A 17,809-nucleotide genomic window follows, 5' to 3' on the forward strand; every position below is an offset into this window, starting at 1 on the left:
TTTCTGAAGCGTGATTGCCATGTCTGTTGAAGATTGTTTGTCCGTTGCTGGGGCAGGGCAACTGTAGCCTCACAGCGCTGCAGCAGAGCACCGCAGAACAAAATCCAAAAACATTGTTGTCACGCTATAAGGAAGGAACATTATAAATGCAGGGAATAGTATTACTTGCCCATGACCCTGCCTGACTGCTGTGTCTGTGTATTGAAGAGTGGTATTGCTGTTCCTGTTTCAAGCAGAATAAAGCCGGTTTTGCTAAAGTACTGAGACTCAGCCTTGTGTTTTGGGGTGCAAGACAGTGACTCGCACATCACACTATCCTTGTCAAGTTGTCACAGCCTGTTTCCCAAAATGTCTCGAGTTATTCAAGCTCTCTGGTTCACTTTATACTCGCAGGGAAGGAATGTAAAGTGCTTAAAACTCTGAAGATTGATCGACTTGCCAATGATGAGAGGAATAACTTTGTGGCTGCCAGTTGAATTGCAGCAAATTAGAGCTGTCAGGCTTTGTTTGGACTTTTTTTTTCTCCTCAGCATGGATCTCCTTTGAGTGCAAAAGTGCGATGCGGTAGCAGCTGGTAGAAGATTCCAGTCTGATCAGCATTGTAGAGGTCTTCATGCTCATAAGCTGAAATGATTTTCTTGATTTCATCTGCACACCATTTGCTTGCTTTTTCAATTGGAACTGCAGATTCTTCTCCACAGATTGCTTTGGGTACCATTCTAAAATGATCCTGAAAGTGAATTAGCCAACCCCTGCTCACAGTAAAATCTACTTCTAAAGTCTTGCACCCCAAAACACGAGGGTGAATATCAGTACTTTAGCAAAACCAGCTGTATTCAGCTTGAAACAGGAACAGCATGTTTTTTTATTGTAGCAGGATCTACCACTCGATTGTTCCTGGGGCCGCTGATTTGCAACAGCTGCCATGCCCTCTTGATAAATAGAAGCGCGAGTCGGTTAGGGGGAGAGAGAAAGAAAAGAGAAAGAGACAAAGAAAGACGGAGGTTGCTGGAGAACAAGGAAGCAGTGTGTCGAGCAAGAGAACTAGCGAGCGAGTGCGTGCAGGCTCACAGGTAGGCAGCTGGAAGGTGAGCCCCAAGAAGGGTGTTTGGCCAACACTCGGTGGGGGCAGAAGGAAGCGGTCGCTCCAGCTGAGCGAGCAAGGAGCATGCAACGAACCTGCATTGTCACAGGCATACTAATAGGAATGTTTCTTGAATGAGCATCTGCCATTTCTATAGGAGGGTGACAATGAGTTAAATTCCAATGGATGTTTTTCAAATGTTGATGAGCAATAAGCAAAAGGTATCCCTGAAAACCGCAGAAAACAAACACAGCAAAAAAACAATTTGTGGAAAGTTCAAAGAAAGAGAAAAATTTACTATGTTTGTGTTAGGGGATTGTTGTGCACAACTGAGCTGCGACCACAGAACTAACTGCTCTGTGGATGATTCATTCAGGCATTTCAAGGTCTTTTGGGCACTTTGTTTTAATGAAAGTATCTGCTGAATGTATTTCGTAGTAATGAGATTTCTGTAGACTATGCCATATCGGGAAATATGTTCGTACCGTAAAAATACTTTGTTGTAATGAAAATTTTGTTATAATGGATTTTCACCTGTATATTTTTGTGTACTTTTTAATTTGTTCTCTTCTTTTTTATCTCCTTAATTAGAATCCTCTCCTGAATTTGCATTACAATTCTTTGGACAAATTGAGGGTGCTATTAGTGCAGTTTTATGTACTGTGCAAAGTCTGGTGAAGAGAAAGGAAGATCACAAAACAAAATCCAAAGAAGTCAAATGCCAAAAATCCGGTAAGGTTTAGAGACTGATTTTGAGCTTCCATTTCAGGTGATAACATCATAAACCAATATCAGATCATTAGCTAATTGCTTCTTATTCTTTATCAAAAAGCTGTTTTTTTTATTGAATGTGTAAGCATATGTATGGATAGTATAACAGAGGTCTCCAGTTCTTAATTTAAGGTGATATTTTTACCTAACTAAATGTTTCATTGTTGGAGCAGACACAAATGATTATGAACGTGTGCTAAATTTGAATTTTACTTTGAATTTTAAGCAGGTCTGCACAGGATCATCCCCAGCACTTAGCACTCTGCAACTGACACATGTTTCTGCAGACTGTTGTTACTTAGACTCCTAGCCTAATTAAGCAAGGTGTTATTTCCTAGTTTCTATATTATGGGGTCAGTGTTGAAATTAGAAAACAACGATAAACTAAGGTAATCTTTATTAGAATGTAACAGTCATTTACACTGACACTGATGTAGTTGCAGCCTTTCAGCATCCGCCCAAGTGCCTACTTTGCCCGTCTTTAAATTGTCATAAGGATACAGTTAAGGAAGCAAACTACATAGAATAAAGGCAGATTAATAGGAAAACCGCATAGTTAACCTGCAGCCACATTGAGCAGCCAGGAATGAATTTGAGAACCATTTATGTATAGAAATATGTATCTTTTTGTTCAGTATTTCATAATGTGTTTTTATATTACCAATGCTGTGTTTAATGGAACAAGAGGAGACTGACATTTCACCATAAATTAAGCATTTTTAAACCTGTTTACTCCAATTTGGAGTCATTGGGTACCAAGTGCCTATCCCAACAGTGTCAAATGCAAGGCTGGAAACTGCCCTGGACGCACACATGCTCACTTGATCTTATAATGCACCAATTTAGAATTACAATTTAACCCAACATCCATGACTTTGGGAAGGTGGGAGTATACCCAGAGTATCCTGAAGAAAATTTGAACATTCATGAATGAATAATACATGTATACTCAGCCTATACATTAGCTCTTTGTGAGATTATAAATTTATAACACTGGATTCACAAGGCAGCAATGCTAACCACAGCATATTTTAATCATTTCTAAATGCAAACTTCATTCATAATATATCTGTTGCAGAATGTAAGGAAAATGAGGACGAAGGAGATTTAATCAGAGTGGGGCACTTGACTAAACTACTAGATAAAGATCTGTCTGCTGAAGTTTCTTCCTTAAATTTGGAAAAGATCCCAGTCATTCTACTGAATCTTTTGGAGAGCGTAAAGATTTACAGAGAGGACTGTGCAGCACATTGTCTGGTGAGGTATTTTCTATTTAGTACTAATGTGAATTTATGTTTAAAGCAAACAAGCAGATGCTTTCATGTCAGAATTCATATGGTAAAACAGTTGATCAGATAAGGCAACTCTTAAACATTATACTAATATAAAGTTTGTTTTAGCTTTCGTGTATTTAGGAGCTTTATAAGTATATGTTTCTATTTTGTGTTTTTATGACAGACTTTAGAGGAAGCCTGCTTGTCTCTAGTGCGCCTTCTGCCTATGTTATCAACCTATGTGGATCTGGTTCAGTTCTTCCTCATAGTTTCTTTGCTGGCTCACAGAAGCACTGGCAAACTGCTGTCTGTTCTTGCCAGCATATTCACAGAGATTGCTCAGAAGGTAAGAATGCAGTGCATCATTGCATAAAAGTTACTGTGCAGCTGTTTGAAAGATGTTTGAGTTGGTGTGTGTATATGGGCACTAAGGCAGATTGGTGTCTTGTATTGTCTGCTGCCTGGATAGTTTATGGTGCCCATCAACACTGAAATGCTGAGATGCTTACAGACTGCAGTTTCTCCCAATGTTTTACTCTCAACAATATACTGTTACATTAATTGTCAATACTAAAATGTTGTGCAGGAATGGTTGTGTGTGTGTATTTTTCTGATTTGGAAATTCAAGAGCATGTGCTATTTCAGTTGAGGAGGATACGTAGGTTGGGGTTACAAGATGGGCTTATATTTGTAAAATCTTAACAATTTTTTCCAGAAATGTTATTTTTTGTTAGTTTGTTCAAATTGTGAGTTTCTGTAACACTTTGGAACTTGTCCATTTTAACATTAGAATCCCTGAAGCCTATGAAAAAACTCGGTATTCCTGGCCCACCTTAAATTCCTTCGTAGCTGTCCATTAGCGTCTTTTGTTTTGTAGTTTTGTAAATGTGTTGATCAGCACAAGCAGCAAGCAGCCTGCTGTCCCTTCCCCCTCCTTGACGGAGTTCAACTCGGGCAAAAAATTCTCCCAGCTCAAGCCAAGGCTCCTTATCTGTGTGTGAGATGCCTGGAGTTGAATAGGGTAAATAATACAGTATCTCGTTATTTGAAATGCATGCATTTCATGTGTATTCCGTGTCTACAAAGATCTGGGTAAGTGTATGATGAAAGGAAATACTTGGCAAGAAATGCTGAAGACATACCTAAAGCAGAAATTTTTTCCATGTTATACTAATAATGACATGAAATGTATAATGTGTGAATAGTCCAAATATACAATAAACATGTGAGCTTTTATTCAAGGGTATAACCAAAGAAAAAAAAAAGCACTTGATTTTCATGTTGCTGTTGAGTTACCAAGCTCAAATGTGAATCGTCAGGAAGTTGATATGTATTCTTGAATGGTGCAGAGGTAAGAACTGCAGCCTTATAACCCAAAAGTCCCAGGTTTGAGACCGGGCGCTCCGATTTTTGAGTAGTGAGCTGCTATAATCATTATTCCTACAAAATAGTAAAAACATACATTTGATTTGAGTCTGTAACACCCAGTGTAAATTTTGGATACTTGTAGAAGTTGGTGCTTGTGTTTTTATTATTCACTTTTATTCTTTCAGTGGCATTAATGTGGCTCAATGAGCTTGCCTCTCCCTCTCTGAGTTGATGGCATTTACAGTCAAAGTAAAAAGTATGTAAACCATTTGTAATTATCTGGTTTACTGAATGAATTGGTCATAAAAAGTGATCTGATCTTCATCTAAGCCACAGGTACTGATATACACAATGAGCATAAGCCAATGACACACAAAAAATTCTACTCCTTCATGCCTTTATTTTACAAACTCATTCAACGTTCACAGTGGTAGTGGAAAAAGTAAGTGAACCTTGAGATTTAATAACTGGTTGACCCTCTTTTTGCGCTTCCTGTAACTGCAGATCAGACCTGCACATCGAGCGGGGGGATTTTTAGCCCATTCTTCCCTGCAGAACTGCCTTCACTCTTCCATATTCTTTGCTTGTCTTCTGTTTATGGCTCTCTTCAAGTCATTCCACAGCATATCAATAGGATTGAGGTCTGGGCTGTGACTGGGCCACTCCAAAAGGCGGAGTTTGTTCTTCTGAAGCCATTGTGCTGTGGATTTGCTGCAATGTTTGGGGTCTCCCAGCCTCTTCTGAGCTTAAGTTGACAGAAAGTCATCCTCACATTATCCTGGAGAATTTGTTGATAAACTTGTGAATTAATTTTCCCGTCAATGATGGCAAGCTGTCTAGGCCCTGATGCAGCAAAGCAGGCCCAAATCATAATGTTCCCTCCACCGTGCTTTACTGTAGGGATGATGTTTTGATGTTGATATACAGTGCCCTTTTTATGCCAAATGAAGTTCTGCTTGTTCCTCCCAAATAGTTCAATTTTGGATTCATCACTCCACAAAACTTTTTCCCAGTACCGTTGTGGAGTGACCAAGTGCTCTTTCTCAAACTTCAGCCGTTCAGCAATGTTCTTTTTTGTTTGCAGTTGTTCAATGTTTTGCGTATAGTTGACTCATGAACAGAGATGTTATCCAGTTCTAATGACTACTTCAAGTCCTTTGCTGTCACGCTAGGGTTTTTCTTTGCCTCTTTGCGTTGTGCTCTTGGGGTCATCTTGGCAGGGCGGCCACTTCTAGGCAGAGTAGCCACAATACCAAATTGTCTCTATTTCTAGACAACAGTAGACTGATGAATATCTAAAATCTTTGAGATGACTTTGTAACCCTTTCCAGCCTTATGTAGATTAACAATTCTCTATTGTGTCTCTCCAGACAGCTCTTTTGGGTTAGGCATGATTCCCATCTGGATATGCTTCTTGTCAAAAGCTCAAATTCAAACTTCATTGTGTTTTTTATCAATCAAAGTAATTCTAGGCCACACCTCTGAACTCGTTTCATTAAGTGGACTCCAGGTGTGTTAAATTCTGACTGCAATGAGCTTTTTAAAAATTCATTAGCTTAGGGTTCACTTTTTCCAACCTTCAGTTTCACAGTTTGAATGATTTATTCAATATGGTCAAAATTCTCTGAAAATCAGTGTATCTTTAGTTATAATGTGTTTGTTCATTATTGTGACTGAAATAAAGATACAACCATGTTTTATATGGGAATTAGACATACTATTAATATAGATAATTCCTAGGGGTTCCCATACTTTTTACTTTGACTGTATCTCCATTCTTTTCACAATAGCAGGGATGACCACAGTTGGTGCCGTGCTTGATGCCTACTTAGAACTATTTGTTGAGCCGGCAATCAAAGATACGATGTCCATGTAACCACTATCGGACTACCATGCGGCATTTGTGCTTTGACAACAAAGACATCTGTGCTGAACGTCTAAAAACGACAGATTTGCTGTGATCTCGGACATCTGGCAATGTTTTCTTGAGAACTGTGTTTTGAGTTATAACCCAGGGCAAAGACTTTCCGAGTCTGGTCATAAAGCTTATAGAGCTGTTCCTGGACAAAGACACAACTGTAACAACAGACAGCTTCTTCACAGCAATTTCACTAGCTAATAGACTGCTGCACAGTGACACAACTCTGCTTGGCAGCATAAGCATAATGGGATTTCCACCTGCAGTTAAAGTCACCCAAAAAGAAGCCTTTGATTTCAGTCTGTAATAGCCAGTAAAAAGTTTTGGCACATACACCATCAGCAAAGTCAGATCAAAAAGTGAATAAAAGAGCACTTGTTTTGTTATACATTTATTTTTTGTGAAAGTGTTTATTTGATATTTGGACTTCAGTCTTTACACATTATACACTTCATGTCAAAATTTTGTCATTAGTACTTAAACATGATAAAGGTTTATGTTTTAAGTATGTGTTAAACATTTCTTGCATTACCTATCATCCTACACTTACATAGATGGTTGTAGTCAAGGAACACATATGAAATGCATGTGTTCCAAATAATGATATATTATTTACCCTATACAACTACAGACACCTCATACCGAGATAAACAAGGTTTGAACTGGGAGAACTTATTGCCCTTTTGAGCTCTGTTTGTAGTGGGAATGGGACAGCGGTCTGCTTGCTACTTGTGCTGATTGACACATTTACAAAACAAAAGATGCTGATGGAGAGGTGCGACGGAATTTAAGGTGGGCCAGGATTACAAGTTTTTTTTGTAGGCTTCAGGGATTCTAGCGTTAACGCGTTAACCCCTGGTGATTTTATTTATCTGAGTAGTGTGACAACATAGTGCTGAATCCGGTTGTGCTCCTGCCTGGGCTGCTGTCTGTGTGGAGTTTGTTTTGTGGATTTCCTGCAAGGACTCTTGTTTTTTCATACAGTTCTATGACACATAATCAGGTTGACTCTGAAATGGTCCAGAGTGAACACATGTAGTTCTTTATGGCCTGCGATAGTTTGGCCTTCCATCTTAATAGCCTCATCCTTCTCAAAATCCTGGGAAAATCGGATAAAAATGGGCCTTTTAAATAATTTTTGTGTAATGGTGTGTATTTTAGTAATAATAGCAAAATATTTTAAAATATCTTGTTAACAATGCTGTATTAGAGGGGGCACTATGACTTAGTATTAGAATAATGTCACTGCCCCTCTTGCAGGTTATAACAAGGATTTAAAGGAGGTGAGTTATTGGAAGAGTGTCTAGCTGCAAAAAAAAATTCTGCTTCATTATCCAAATTTGGGGGACAGTTAGTCAACATTGGTGATGCCAGAAAATGGCCATTAAAGTGACACAGGCAGAGATTTTATAGCATGTTTTGTCATTGTTTGATGTTTGTTTAAACAGTCTCAAACTGTCCGTTTTGCAGGTAGCATATGAGATTGTTGTAAGCGAAGTCTAGGACTGTGTATAAACTGGAAGTTCTCAGCATGTATTTATGGTATTAAGTTGCACAGACAAGCGTGCTCGGTGTGTTTTTTTTAATTTATTGAGGTGCTTTTACGAAAAATAGCACTTAATGAAATCAAAAATTATCTTACTACTTAGGACCCGTGCAGTGTACATTTTAGTTGCAATGGTTTTATGACAGATGTCTCAAATTTTAATGTGTAAATAAAATCTGCACAATCTCTTTGGCACTAGCATTATAGTTTTGATTGGAACATACTATTTCCAATGGCAAAGTGTTAAAGCCTAATGATGCCATATTTAAAGTTATAGGAACTCCAAAAGCTTTGCAACTTCAAATATGGGCTCCATTAGGTCAGTGGTTTTCTTAGCGTGGGCATTGAATTAATTCTCTGGACTGCAGTTGCTTAGTCAAACAGTGCATCCAATTAAAAGCACACTTGCTCAAATATATCTTCAGCACATTTACTTGCATGAACAGTATTGTTATAACCTAACAAACCTAATAGGAAAAGATAGGCAACCTTAGCCACTATGTTACAAACTCTGAAGCAGGGGTTATGGGTCGTGTGGGGCACTTCAGCTCTGCAAGCGTTGGTGTTGCACTGAGTTGGAAAAATCAAAATTTAGTGGGTTTTTGGATAACAATGGTAGGGATAGCTGCAGCAGATGTGTTAATTGCTAATAAGAAGTAGATTTTTTAGAAAAGTTGTGATATCCTTAATTTTCTGTCAATGCTGCTATTACGGAAACTGATGTAATATGATAGGTTTTTTTTTTTAACATAACTTTCACACCAAGTAATTTAAGCTATTTTTGGGTGCTATTCCATGTCCCTGTTTTTACTGATTTCGAATCCAAGGAAGGACAATGTGGGGTGACACTCTGTCACCGCATTCAGTGTTTTGAGACCATACCTCTCCTAGTGAATAGACTTCCTGAAATAACTGCCCTTATTGTAAGAATTTAAGTCTGTTTTGATTTCCTTATGAAATGATGGCATGTTCGTGGCTGGAAGAAAGTGCTAGATGTTTTACTATATGAAATGGAAACTCTTTAGTTCCTCACACAGGATATGCTGAGCAAGGGAGAAGGAAAACAAGTGGCATTTACAAAAAACTACTATGTTTTTAATTAAATTGGTAAATAATTTCAACATATAAGATTAATCTTGGACTTGTTTTATTCGGCTTCTTAGACTTTAATAATCTTATTTGCTTATTTCTTTTCTTTTTTTTTCTTTTTTAAAACAGGGATTTTGCCTTCCTGAGGAACTTGTGGAGGAAGCATCAGGTGAAGGAGCCACTGAATTTCATGACTATGAGGGTGGAGGAATTGGTGAAGGAGAAGGCACTAAAGATGTCAGTGATAAGATAGAAAATGAAGAGCAGGTAAGTTATGCATTTTGAAAATGTTGCCAGCTTGCTGTTGCATTCTGATTAGCTGCTTTCTGCACTGCTGGTAGTGTTTGATGTCAGCAAATTTCTACCTATGGTACCATCAATGTTTCGTATTGTACCAGTCAGCCCTGCGGTGCTTGAAGTTTTATGGGAAACCATCCCACAGCTACCCCTCTTTGAAGAATTAAATATAATTGTTTCACCACGCTTGACGTTTCACAGGAGAAGATCTATGATTGAATGACAGTGCATCTCCAGAAGCAGAGTACCACCAGTAATATGGTTCCACTGCAAGGACTTCTCACTTGCTTACTTTGCTGCTAGCTGGCTAAATGTAACTTGACAGCAACTTGTCTCTGTTACTTGACAAAAGTTAGACTCTACATGTCCTGATCAAGATGCTTAATATATTTTTGTTGTAGTGGTCCATTTTCATTGCACCAGTGGCACGCTCATGCTTGAAAACTGCACGCAGGTTACTGTTCCTCATATTTAGCACCTATTGCCACACTGCATTCAGATTGATTTTACTCTTGGTCTTGGCCTTTTTTTCATCTGAATTGTACCCAAAAAGCACTTGTAAATAGTTTGGTAAGAATGGAAAAGGTAATGAAACCATTATTCACCTAACCAACATAAGTGTAATAGGTCTATATAAAGAGTAGGAAGAAAAGCTATATTTGTAAGCATAGATGTTGTGTCAATCGAGAGCTGAAACCTAAAGACTCGCAATATAAGGAAGCACAGTTTTTGTGAAAGTTCTTCCCAACACATTCTAAATATTTTTATTGCATTACGTACAATGGCAGGTGTTGTCTGGGATGTTCCAATTAGCAGTGGATGTAAGACAGGAGCCAAACCTGAATGGGGTGCCAGTCCATAATAAGGGACACTTAAACATATCCCTCAACCACTTGTATTGGGGCTGTTTATAACTGCTTTTTACCTGGATGGTATTTTCTGTAAAAAAAAATATCAAAAGTTCCCATAAAAAAAAAAAAAAAATCAAACGTTCCCATCAGACTACTGACTGAATCCACAAGTGCTCTGGCAAATTTTGACTGTAAAAAAAACATTTGTTAGTATTAATGAACTTTGACACATGTACATTTACCACAATGATACTTATGGTGTACACAAACAATACCTTTGTTTCTAAAAGCAGCATTTTGATACAAATAACAAAGCGAAATCATTAAGCATGAAGCACAATTTGTTATATGAAGAGTGTAGTAGTTCTGTTTGAAATAATGATGACTTGTACTGCCTTAAAGTAATAATGTATCAGTAAGATTATTGTCCACTTTCTGTAAGAGTAATAATAGAGCCCTACCAGTCCTTGGTAAATGTGACAGTAACCTGAGTTGCTTCTTTGTCCAGTACACAAGCTTAGCCGTTTACGTTGTGAATTACAGTGAAGTGTCAGAACATCAGGATGCATTAAGAATAATTTAATCTGTTACCTGACTTTTGTAAATGGAGGGTAAAAACAGTATCCTCAAAATTCCCAGCTGTTGTTGAGTTTGATGTAGCCTCTAACCATAGCACAGTGTTGCCTCAAATAGAAACATTCAGAATGAGAAAAGTAAAATATGCAGTCAGAAAAGATTCAATTCAGTACTGACCCTGGATGTGGTATAAGCACTCACACTCTTATTCACATTGGGCCAGTTTACACTTTCACACAGTCAACCTCTGGTGTGTGGGGGATGTGTGTCTGGGGGTTCTGGAGTACCTGGAAGAAAATTCCATGCAAACACTGGGAGAACATGAAAAACTCCTAATAGACAGGGATGGGCCTAGGATTCAAAGTACAAAAAACTGTATAATAAATGCTCAAGTATTTTATATATTTATTATCCTACTTAGGTCGAGGATACATTCCAACAAGGCCAAGAGAAAAAGGATGAAGAGCAGGACAGAAAGCCAGATATCAAAGAGGAGGAGAATGCAGTGGAGATGTCTGAAGACTTTGATGGACAAATACATGATGGAGAAAGAAAAGAACCAGGTGCACTAGAATATGTGTATACCGTGGATTCATAAAGTATTTGCACTTGGTTCAGTTTTTGATTTTTAGTAAATTTGCAAACCTTTCCAAAAAAAAATTTCGCATTGTAATTATGAGTTGTTGAGTTTAGATAGATGGGGCAAAATGGGAAATGTATCCATTTAAAATGAAATATACACCACCATTGTGTGCAGATAGTGAAGCGTTCTGAATACTTTCTGAACTCATTGACTCTTGTTAAATGAAAATTAAGTAATCAGAAATGTACATTTATATCTTACAAAATCTGTTTAATAAATAGCTTTTCTTAATAAGATGTGAAAAGCATTGTCTGCCTTTGAGGCCTACCAGTGCATTAAAAGGATAAATCTTGGCTTGTACCTGCTGTCTTTAAAATATTTTTTTTTTGTTTTAAAATGCTTTTAACATTTTATATTTCTTGGAATTTTCTAAACATGTTGGTAAAGGTTATCTACACACAGACTTTGATAGTACTGCTCTTAATATATTTATGACAGATGCACAGTTATTTGTTAAATTTTACTTGTGTCAGTCAGCTTGCTTCTTTCAATCATTCAACCCTTCTGCTACAATCATTGTCTTTACTTTACAAGACGTAAAGTATATTTTTGAGTGGATGATCTTTTTGTGTGTTAAATAATTTGAATAATTTCAAAATATAGGAGTGCCACTTTTGCAATGTTCTAGGTTCACCACACTCCACCCTTGATACTTGATAAGGACAACACAAGCATTTAAGATGTTTTGCATCCTTACTGTTTTTTTTTTTTCCCCAATTGTACAATTAGGGGAAGATGAGGAAGAACAATCAGATGATGAAGAAGAAGATCTAGACAAGAAAATGGGGAATTTGGGTGAAGCAGAGGCAGACCAGTTGGATGAGAGGCTTTGGGGTGATGATGATAATGAGGAGGAGGATACTGATGATGAAGAAGATGAGTCTGGTCAAGGAATGGATGAGGTAAAATTTATTTTATGAAATTTATTAGTTCATAATTCCTTGAAAATATGTAACCAACACTGAAGTTTCAAAGAAGTATAAAACTCCCAGATATGAGAAATACTGCACACACTAATGAATTTGTGAAAAAATGCTTACACATATTGAGCATAATTGAGTTAAGCATTTGCACGTCTTGGTTAATGCAGTTATGAATCACTTTTGCTACTTTAAGTCTAAGCAATGCTATAAAGGATAAAATAGATAACTTACATGTCTTCCAAGAATTTATTGTCTTTAGTTACAAGCAAAAAGTGTTGCTTGAAGTAAATAAAAGGCAGAGAATTTATAAACTATTGAATCAAAGATGATGATGTGTTTAGCTTACTACAGCTGCAGGATTTTAGCTATCTTTCAGGCCTCCTCAAAGTCATTACATTGTGTGTTACAGTCCTTCTGCTATTGAAATACATTTAAAGTATCACACAAGGTATTTTATAATACTTGTAAAGTTCTCCATGAATATTGTGGTTACTTTTAGGGAGAATCCCAGCTTGTGGCAAAGGAGGACAACTTAGATGCTGGAAACACAAATAAAGATGACAAACACAAGGAAGAAGAACTTACAGAAAATAAAGAAGAAAAGGATAAAATTAATGAGCAACCTGATAAGGTATTACAATATATATGAGAATATATGCACTGAAAATGACTCTATAAAATGTTTTTTTGAGTTGACAATTCAATTTATAAAATGTGCTTATTTTTTTCATTTTGCCCTGCTTACACGGCTACTAACAATTCATGTACTGAACAGACTTTGGTTAAAATAGATTATTTTGTTGTCGAAGTAAAATCTTATTCAGGACAGTAGCTGATGTCTATATATTTTGGTATGTGAGGTAAAATAAATAAATGTTTCTTATGGGGAAACATTTCTTTGATAAGAAGTCATCCCAAAAATATAGTATTCCATATTTTGCCAGAAACTGAGCATTACAGTGCCTATAAAAGTATTTATCTCCTTAGGAGTTTTCTCATTTTAGTATTATGCAGTGCATGTGTAATATACAGTAATCCCTCCTCGATCGCGGGGTTTGCGTTCCAGAACCCCCCGCGATAGATGAAAATCCGCGAAGTACAAACCATATGTTTGTATGGTTATTTTTATATATTTTAAGCCCTTAGAAACTCTCCCACACTGTTAACATTATTAGAGCCCTCTAGACATGAAATAACACATTTTAGTCAAAAGTTTAAACTGTCCTCCATGACAAGACAGAGATGACAGTTTTTTCTCACAATTAAAAGAATGCAAATAGATCTTCTCTTTAGGAGCAGAGAATTTCAGAGGGAGAGAGAGAGCTCGCGCTCGCAAAGAAAACCAAAAAAATCAAAAAATCAATACTTGTGCTTTAAAGTTTGCCTTTAGCCTCTCTGCTCACATCTCCTCCGTCAGGCGCTGAGAACGTCAGAGAGAGAGAGAGAGAGAGAGAGCGAGCGAGATTAAAGCAAACAATCCAAAAATCAATAAGTGTGTTTTTGGAAGCACCGTGATAAAGCGGCATTTCTTAGAGGTGCGTTCGTATCCACTAGGCAAACAGCTTCTGTGCAAGCAGCCCCTCTGCTCACAGCCCCTCCGTCAGGCGCAGAGAATGTCAGAGAGGGTGAGAGAGAGGCAGAGACAAGCAAACAATCAAGTTCCGCGCGGGAAGCATATCTTATAGCATTGAGGAGTTTTATTTAATATGTAATACATGTTCTGATTTGGTAGCTTCAAAGCCATCCGCCAATAGCGTCCCTTGTATGAAATCAACTGGGCAAACAAACTGAGGAAGCAAGTACCATAAATTAAAAGACCCATTGTCCGCAGAAATCCGCGAACCAGCGAAAAATCCGTCATATGTATTTAGATATTCTTACATTTAAAATCCGCGATAGAGTGAAGCCGCGAAAGTCGAAGCGCGATATAGCGAGGGATTACTGTAGACCACTTTGCAGAGATTTATTTTCACTTTTTACATTAAACAGTCTTTTTTTCTGGTGATCAATGTCAAAAAAGCCAAATTCAATCCACTTAAATTCAATGTTGTATAACAAAATGTGAAAACTTCAAAGCAAGTAAATAGTTTTTACACACACTGTGTATTTCAAAACTATGTAAGTGTATTAGGGCCATGGTGAAGAAAAAAAATATGTACACAGTGAAGGAAAAAAAACTAAATGTCTTGATTAAAGCTGACATGTCGACTTTATTCTCGACATTTCCACTTTAATCTTAACGTTTATGACGAGAATGAAGTCAACATGTTGAGTTTATTTTCATAGTTTGTCATTAAAGTAGAACATCATACCACACCACTGTGCATGTTTAATACCTTCCTTAATGCATTTCATCATGAAAATGATATCAAGTATTTATCTTAGCATTCTAAATGTTCAGAGAGCAGGAATATCATCATTCTGTGTGGTGATCGCTGCCTGCACCTCCTCTTAGTGCAGAGGAAGTTCATTTCAGAAGCGCGTAGCAATTAACAACTGACTCAGGGAACACAACACAAAACATTTAATGTACTACATTAACTTATGACAGGGTTTGAGAAAATCTAGTAAATTAAACATTCATTTTAAGATGAAGTTTAGTTTACGACATTCCCCTTTAATGACAAAATAAACCACGAGAATAAAGTCAACATGTCGACTTTAATCTTGACATAAACGACTTTTAAGTGTTCTAGGGAGCTAAGGATGAGTCAGACAACTATTTTGGACCAATGATTGTGGCCAAATATGTGAAGGAGCTGTGAGGCAGCAGTGCTAAGCACTGTGCCTCAAACAACAAAAAATGCAGACCGAATAAATACCACAAAATACAACAAACAGCCACAAATTACCAATAAGTAAATAAAATATATGGTAGGTTATTACTCTCACAGAGTTCCAGTCTTAGGGCCACATTACAGCCGTGCAAAGTAGTGGCAGAGCAGAACTGGCTTGTTCCTTTGTTTGAAGTCACCGCTCCGGGCATAGTGAGATGTCTTTTTTTTTTTTGTTTCCCATGTATCTGTGCAGATGCCTTGTACTTTTATCTTCCATTAAAAAGAAAGAAATGGCTTGTAAATAATAATAATAATGAGTGTTTTGCTTTTATCATTTCCCCTTGTGTCCTTTGCTTTATGATGTGGGGATGGGTAAGGCTCACTTAAGGATTGTTTTGAGTTTTTTTGCTGGGCACATGGCTAATTTGCATGCATAATGTAGGATGGAAATCTTGCATTGTTTCTCAGCCTTTGTGGTGCTGAGACCCATTTTTACCTTCTTAAGTTAATTGATACAGCAGTCAAAGATTGGATTGGATTGAAATGATCACGAGTTCAAGAAATAAGTGTGGTTAGAAGCCAGAAAAAATATCACAAAGCCCTGTCAAGTGCTTTGGTGGACACTTTTAGCACTTCGTAGTAGCTGATACACCATTTTGTTTTTTTCCCCTGTGTGCTTGCAAACCATCAATGGTCATGTTGACAAGGTTCTTATAGCAAGCATATGTGAAAGTTGTGCGCATGACTGCTACAGCTCTGTGATGTCATGTCGGCCTCATAAAGCATCCTACGGCGCTTGGAAAGAAAATGTTCACCTAAGCCTCCTGTATAGCACATTTTCACGAAAATATCTGGGGAAAAATATAATATAATAAAAATATAAAATAATTAGGGTTGTATGGGCAACCTCTTATAACAGACAAGCAACTGGTTATCCTTCTCTTGAATTCACATTGCCTGATTTTTGTATTATTCAGTTAGTGCAAAGCCTTACGAAGAAGATAATTTTTAAAAAGTAACTATTTTAATAATTAGCTTTTGATAATAGCCTCTAGAATTTTTTTAATATATATTAATATAAATTTTGTTTGTGTTTCTTAGCGGGAGTTTGATGAGAATGAGGTGGATCCTTACCATGGAAAGCAAGAGCAGCAGCCTGTGACTGAGCCAATGGATCTTCCTGATGACCTAAATCTTGATAATGATGAAGAGGACACTGGAGAAAACCAAGAAGGAGATGGTGAGAGAGGCAAAATGTGAACCTTTAAAGAAAGCACATCATCAATATTTCTGGGTTCTATATCCTTCCTTTAGAACCATTCAGTAACATTTGCAGTTTCTGAGTTGTATTCATATTGAAAACTTCCGCAAAGTCATTTTGACTACTACATTTTTTAATACACATCAAAATGTAACACATCATCAACAACATTTATTTATATATCACATTTTCATAGAAATAATGTAGCTCAAAGTGCTTTACATGATGAAGAAAGAGGAAAAGGTGTCTTCACTATATTCATAGGTCATGATCTTGAAGTGTAAAATATTTTAGTAAATGACGTAATGGCTGTGCAGTTTTCTCTGGCTCAGTAAGTGAATGCAACTCAGTGGATAATGCTGTAATGGCCCAGTTTTATTGGCTACAGTGGTTCTGAACTCCCAGTTGTACAATGGAAGATGCAGCGGAAGGTTCCTGGTTTAGTGCTGACAGCAACATTCTTTATATTTTTATTTAAAAAAAAAATTATAAGGGCAGCACAGGCTCAAGGACATGAGACCAAACAACTTCATTAAACTTGTGGGATGTTTAAAATGCAGTATAAATGATTAAAAAGAATCATAGTTAATTGCATGGAAAAATAATACCACAGTAATTTTCTGATAACCACTTATTGTTGCGAATGAAGCAGTGCCCTGTTGTCCAAAAGGATAAGCTAGTATGACAGGCAGCATCATTTTTAAAAAGATATCCCCTTCAGAGTAAGGTGCATTTACATCATTACTTAAATATCAGTAGTGTGCATTGATAATAATATAATAATATTTAGCTGTAATTTTCTGTGTGAGAATAAGGGTACTTCAAAAAGCTTGATGCTGATAATCGTAATGTCAAGTCAATAGTGCTTTTCTTTTGACACTGAAAAATTGATTATAGGATGGTCTTAGCCAAAAAAAAAAGCCCAGTGACAAAGGATGTTAGTGAAGTTGTCCAGTGCAAGGCAATTTAAAGTTTGTAGACTATTAATAAAATTTTATACACACCTATTGAGCTTCTCTGTGCCTCGCAAGATCCACCTGCTGCCAGGAACCAGTGTTGGGGTGACTGTAAGGCCATCCATGAATGCTCTTATGGTAGACAGGTGCACTCCAGTCTTTGAAAAGAGTTTCTGCATTGCGCCTCAGCTTATTTTATTTTCATGTTTATAGCAAGGACAAAAAACGTAATCAAGGTGGTAAAGTCAGTTATAATATGTTTCTCAAGGCGATGTCAGTCTGACATAATAGACGCAGGAAGGACTCTCATCCTAAAATTACTGTTATAATCCAGAATGAGGTCCTTGCTCTTGTTAGGAAGATGACATTTTTGGAGAATTACCTCAACTATACCCATAAGCATTGGCAAGGCCCAGCCATAACACAACTGGGTTTGCTTTATCTTTGTGAGATTTTGTAGTGATTTGTGTATCTA

The 17,809-nt window shown here is 37.2% G+C and overlaps 1 protein-coding gene across 1 annotated transcript in view; it reads left to right on the forward strand.

Annotated features, from left to right (window-relative positions):
* Nucleotides 1-17,809, forward strand: part of mdn1 (midasin AAA ATPase 1) — a 239,274-nt gene that overhangs the window by 192,340 nt on the left and 29,125 nt on the right. The window contains exons 81-88 of the mRNA XM_039747985.1: nt 1,676-1,816; nt 2,934-3,112; nt 3,314-3,475; nt 9,180-9,317; nt 11,196-11,337; nt 12,147-12,319; nt 12,840-12,971; nt 16,219-16,357. Coding sequence (XP_039603919.1) covers nt 1,676-1,816; nt 2,934-3,112; nt 3,314-3,475; nt 9,180-9,317; nt 11,196-11,337; nt 12,147-12,319; nt 12,840-12,971; nt 16,219-16,357 — 1,206 coding nt within the window. The remainder of the gene's footprint in view (nt 1-1,675; nt 1,817-2,933; nt 3,113-3,313; nt 3,476-9,179; nt 9,318-11,195; nt 11,338-12,146; nt 12,320-12,839; nt 12,972-16,218; nt 16,358-17,809) is intronic.

The sequence above is a fragment of the Polypterus senegalus genome, chromosome 3 (genome assembly GCF_016835505.1).
Source record: "Polypterus senegalus isolate Bchr_013 chromosome 3, ASM1683550v1, whole genome shotgun sequence".
Lineage (NCBI taxonomy): Eukaryota > Metazoa > Chordata > Cladistia > Polypteriformes > Polypteridae > Polypterus > Polypterus senegalus.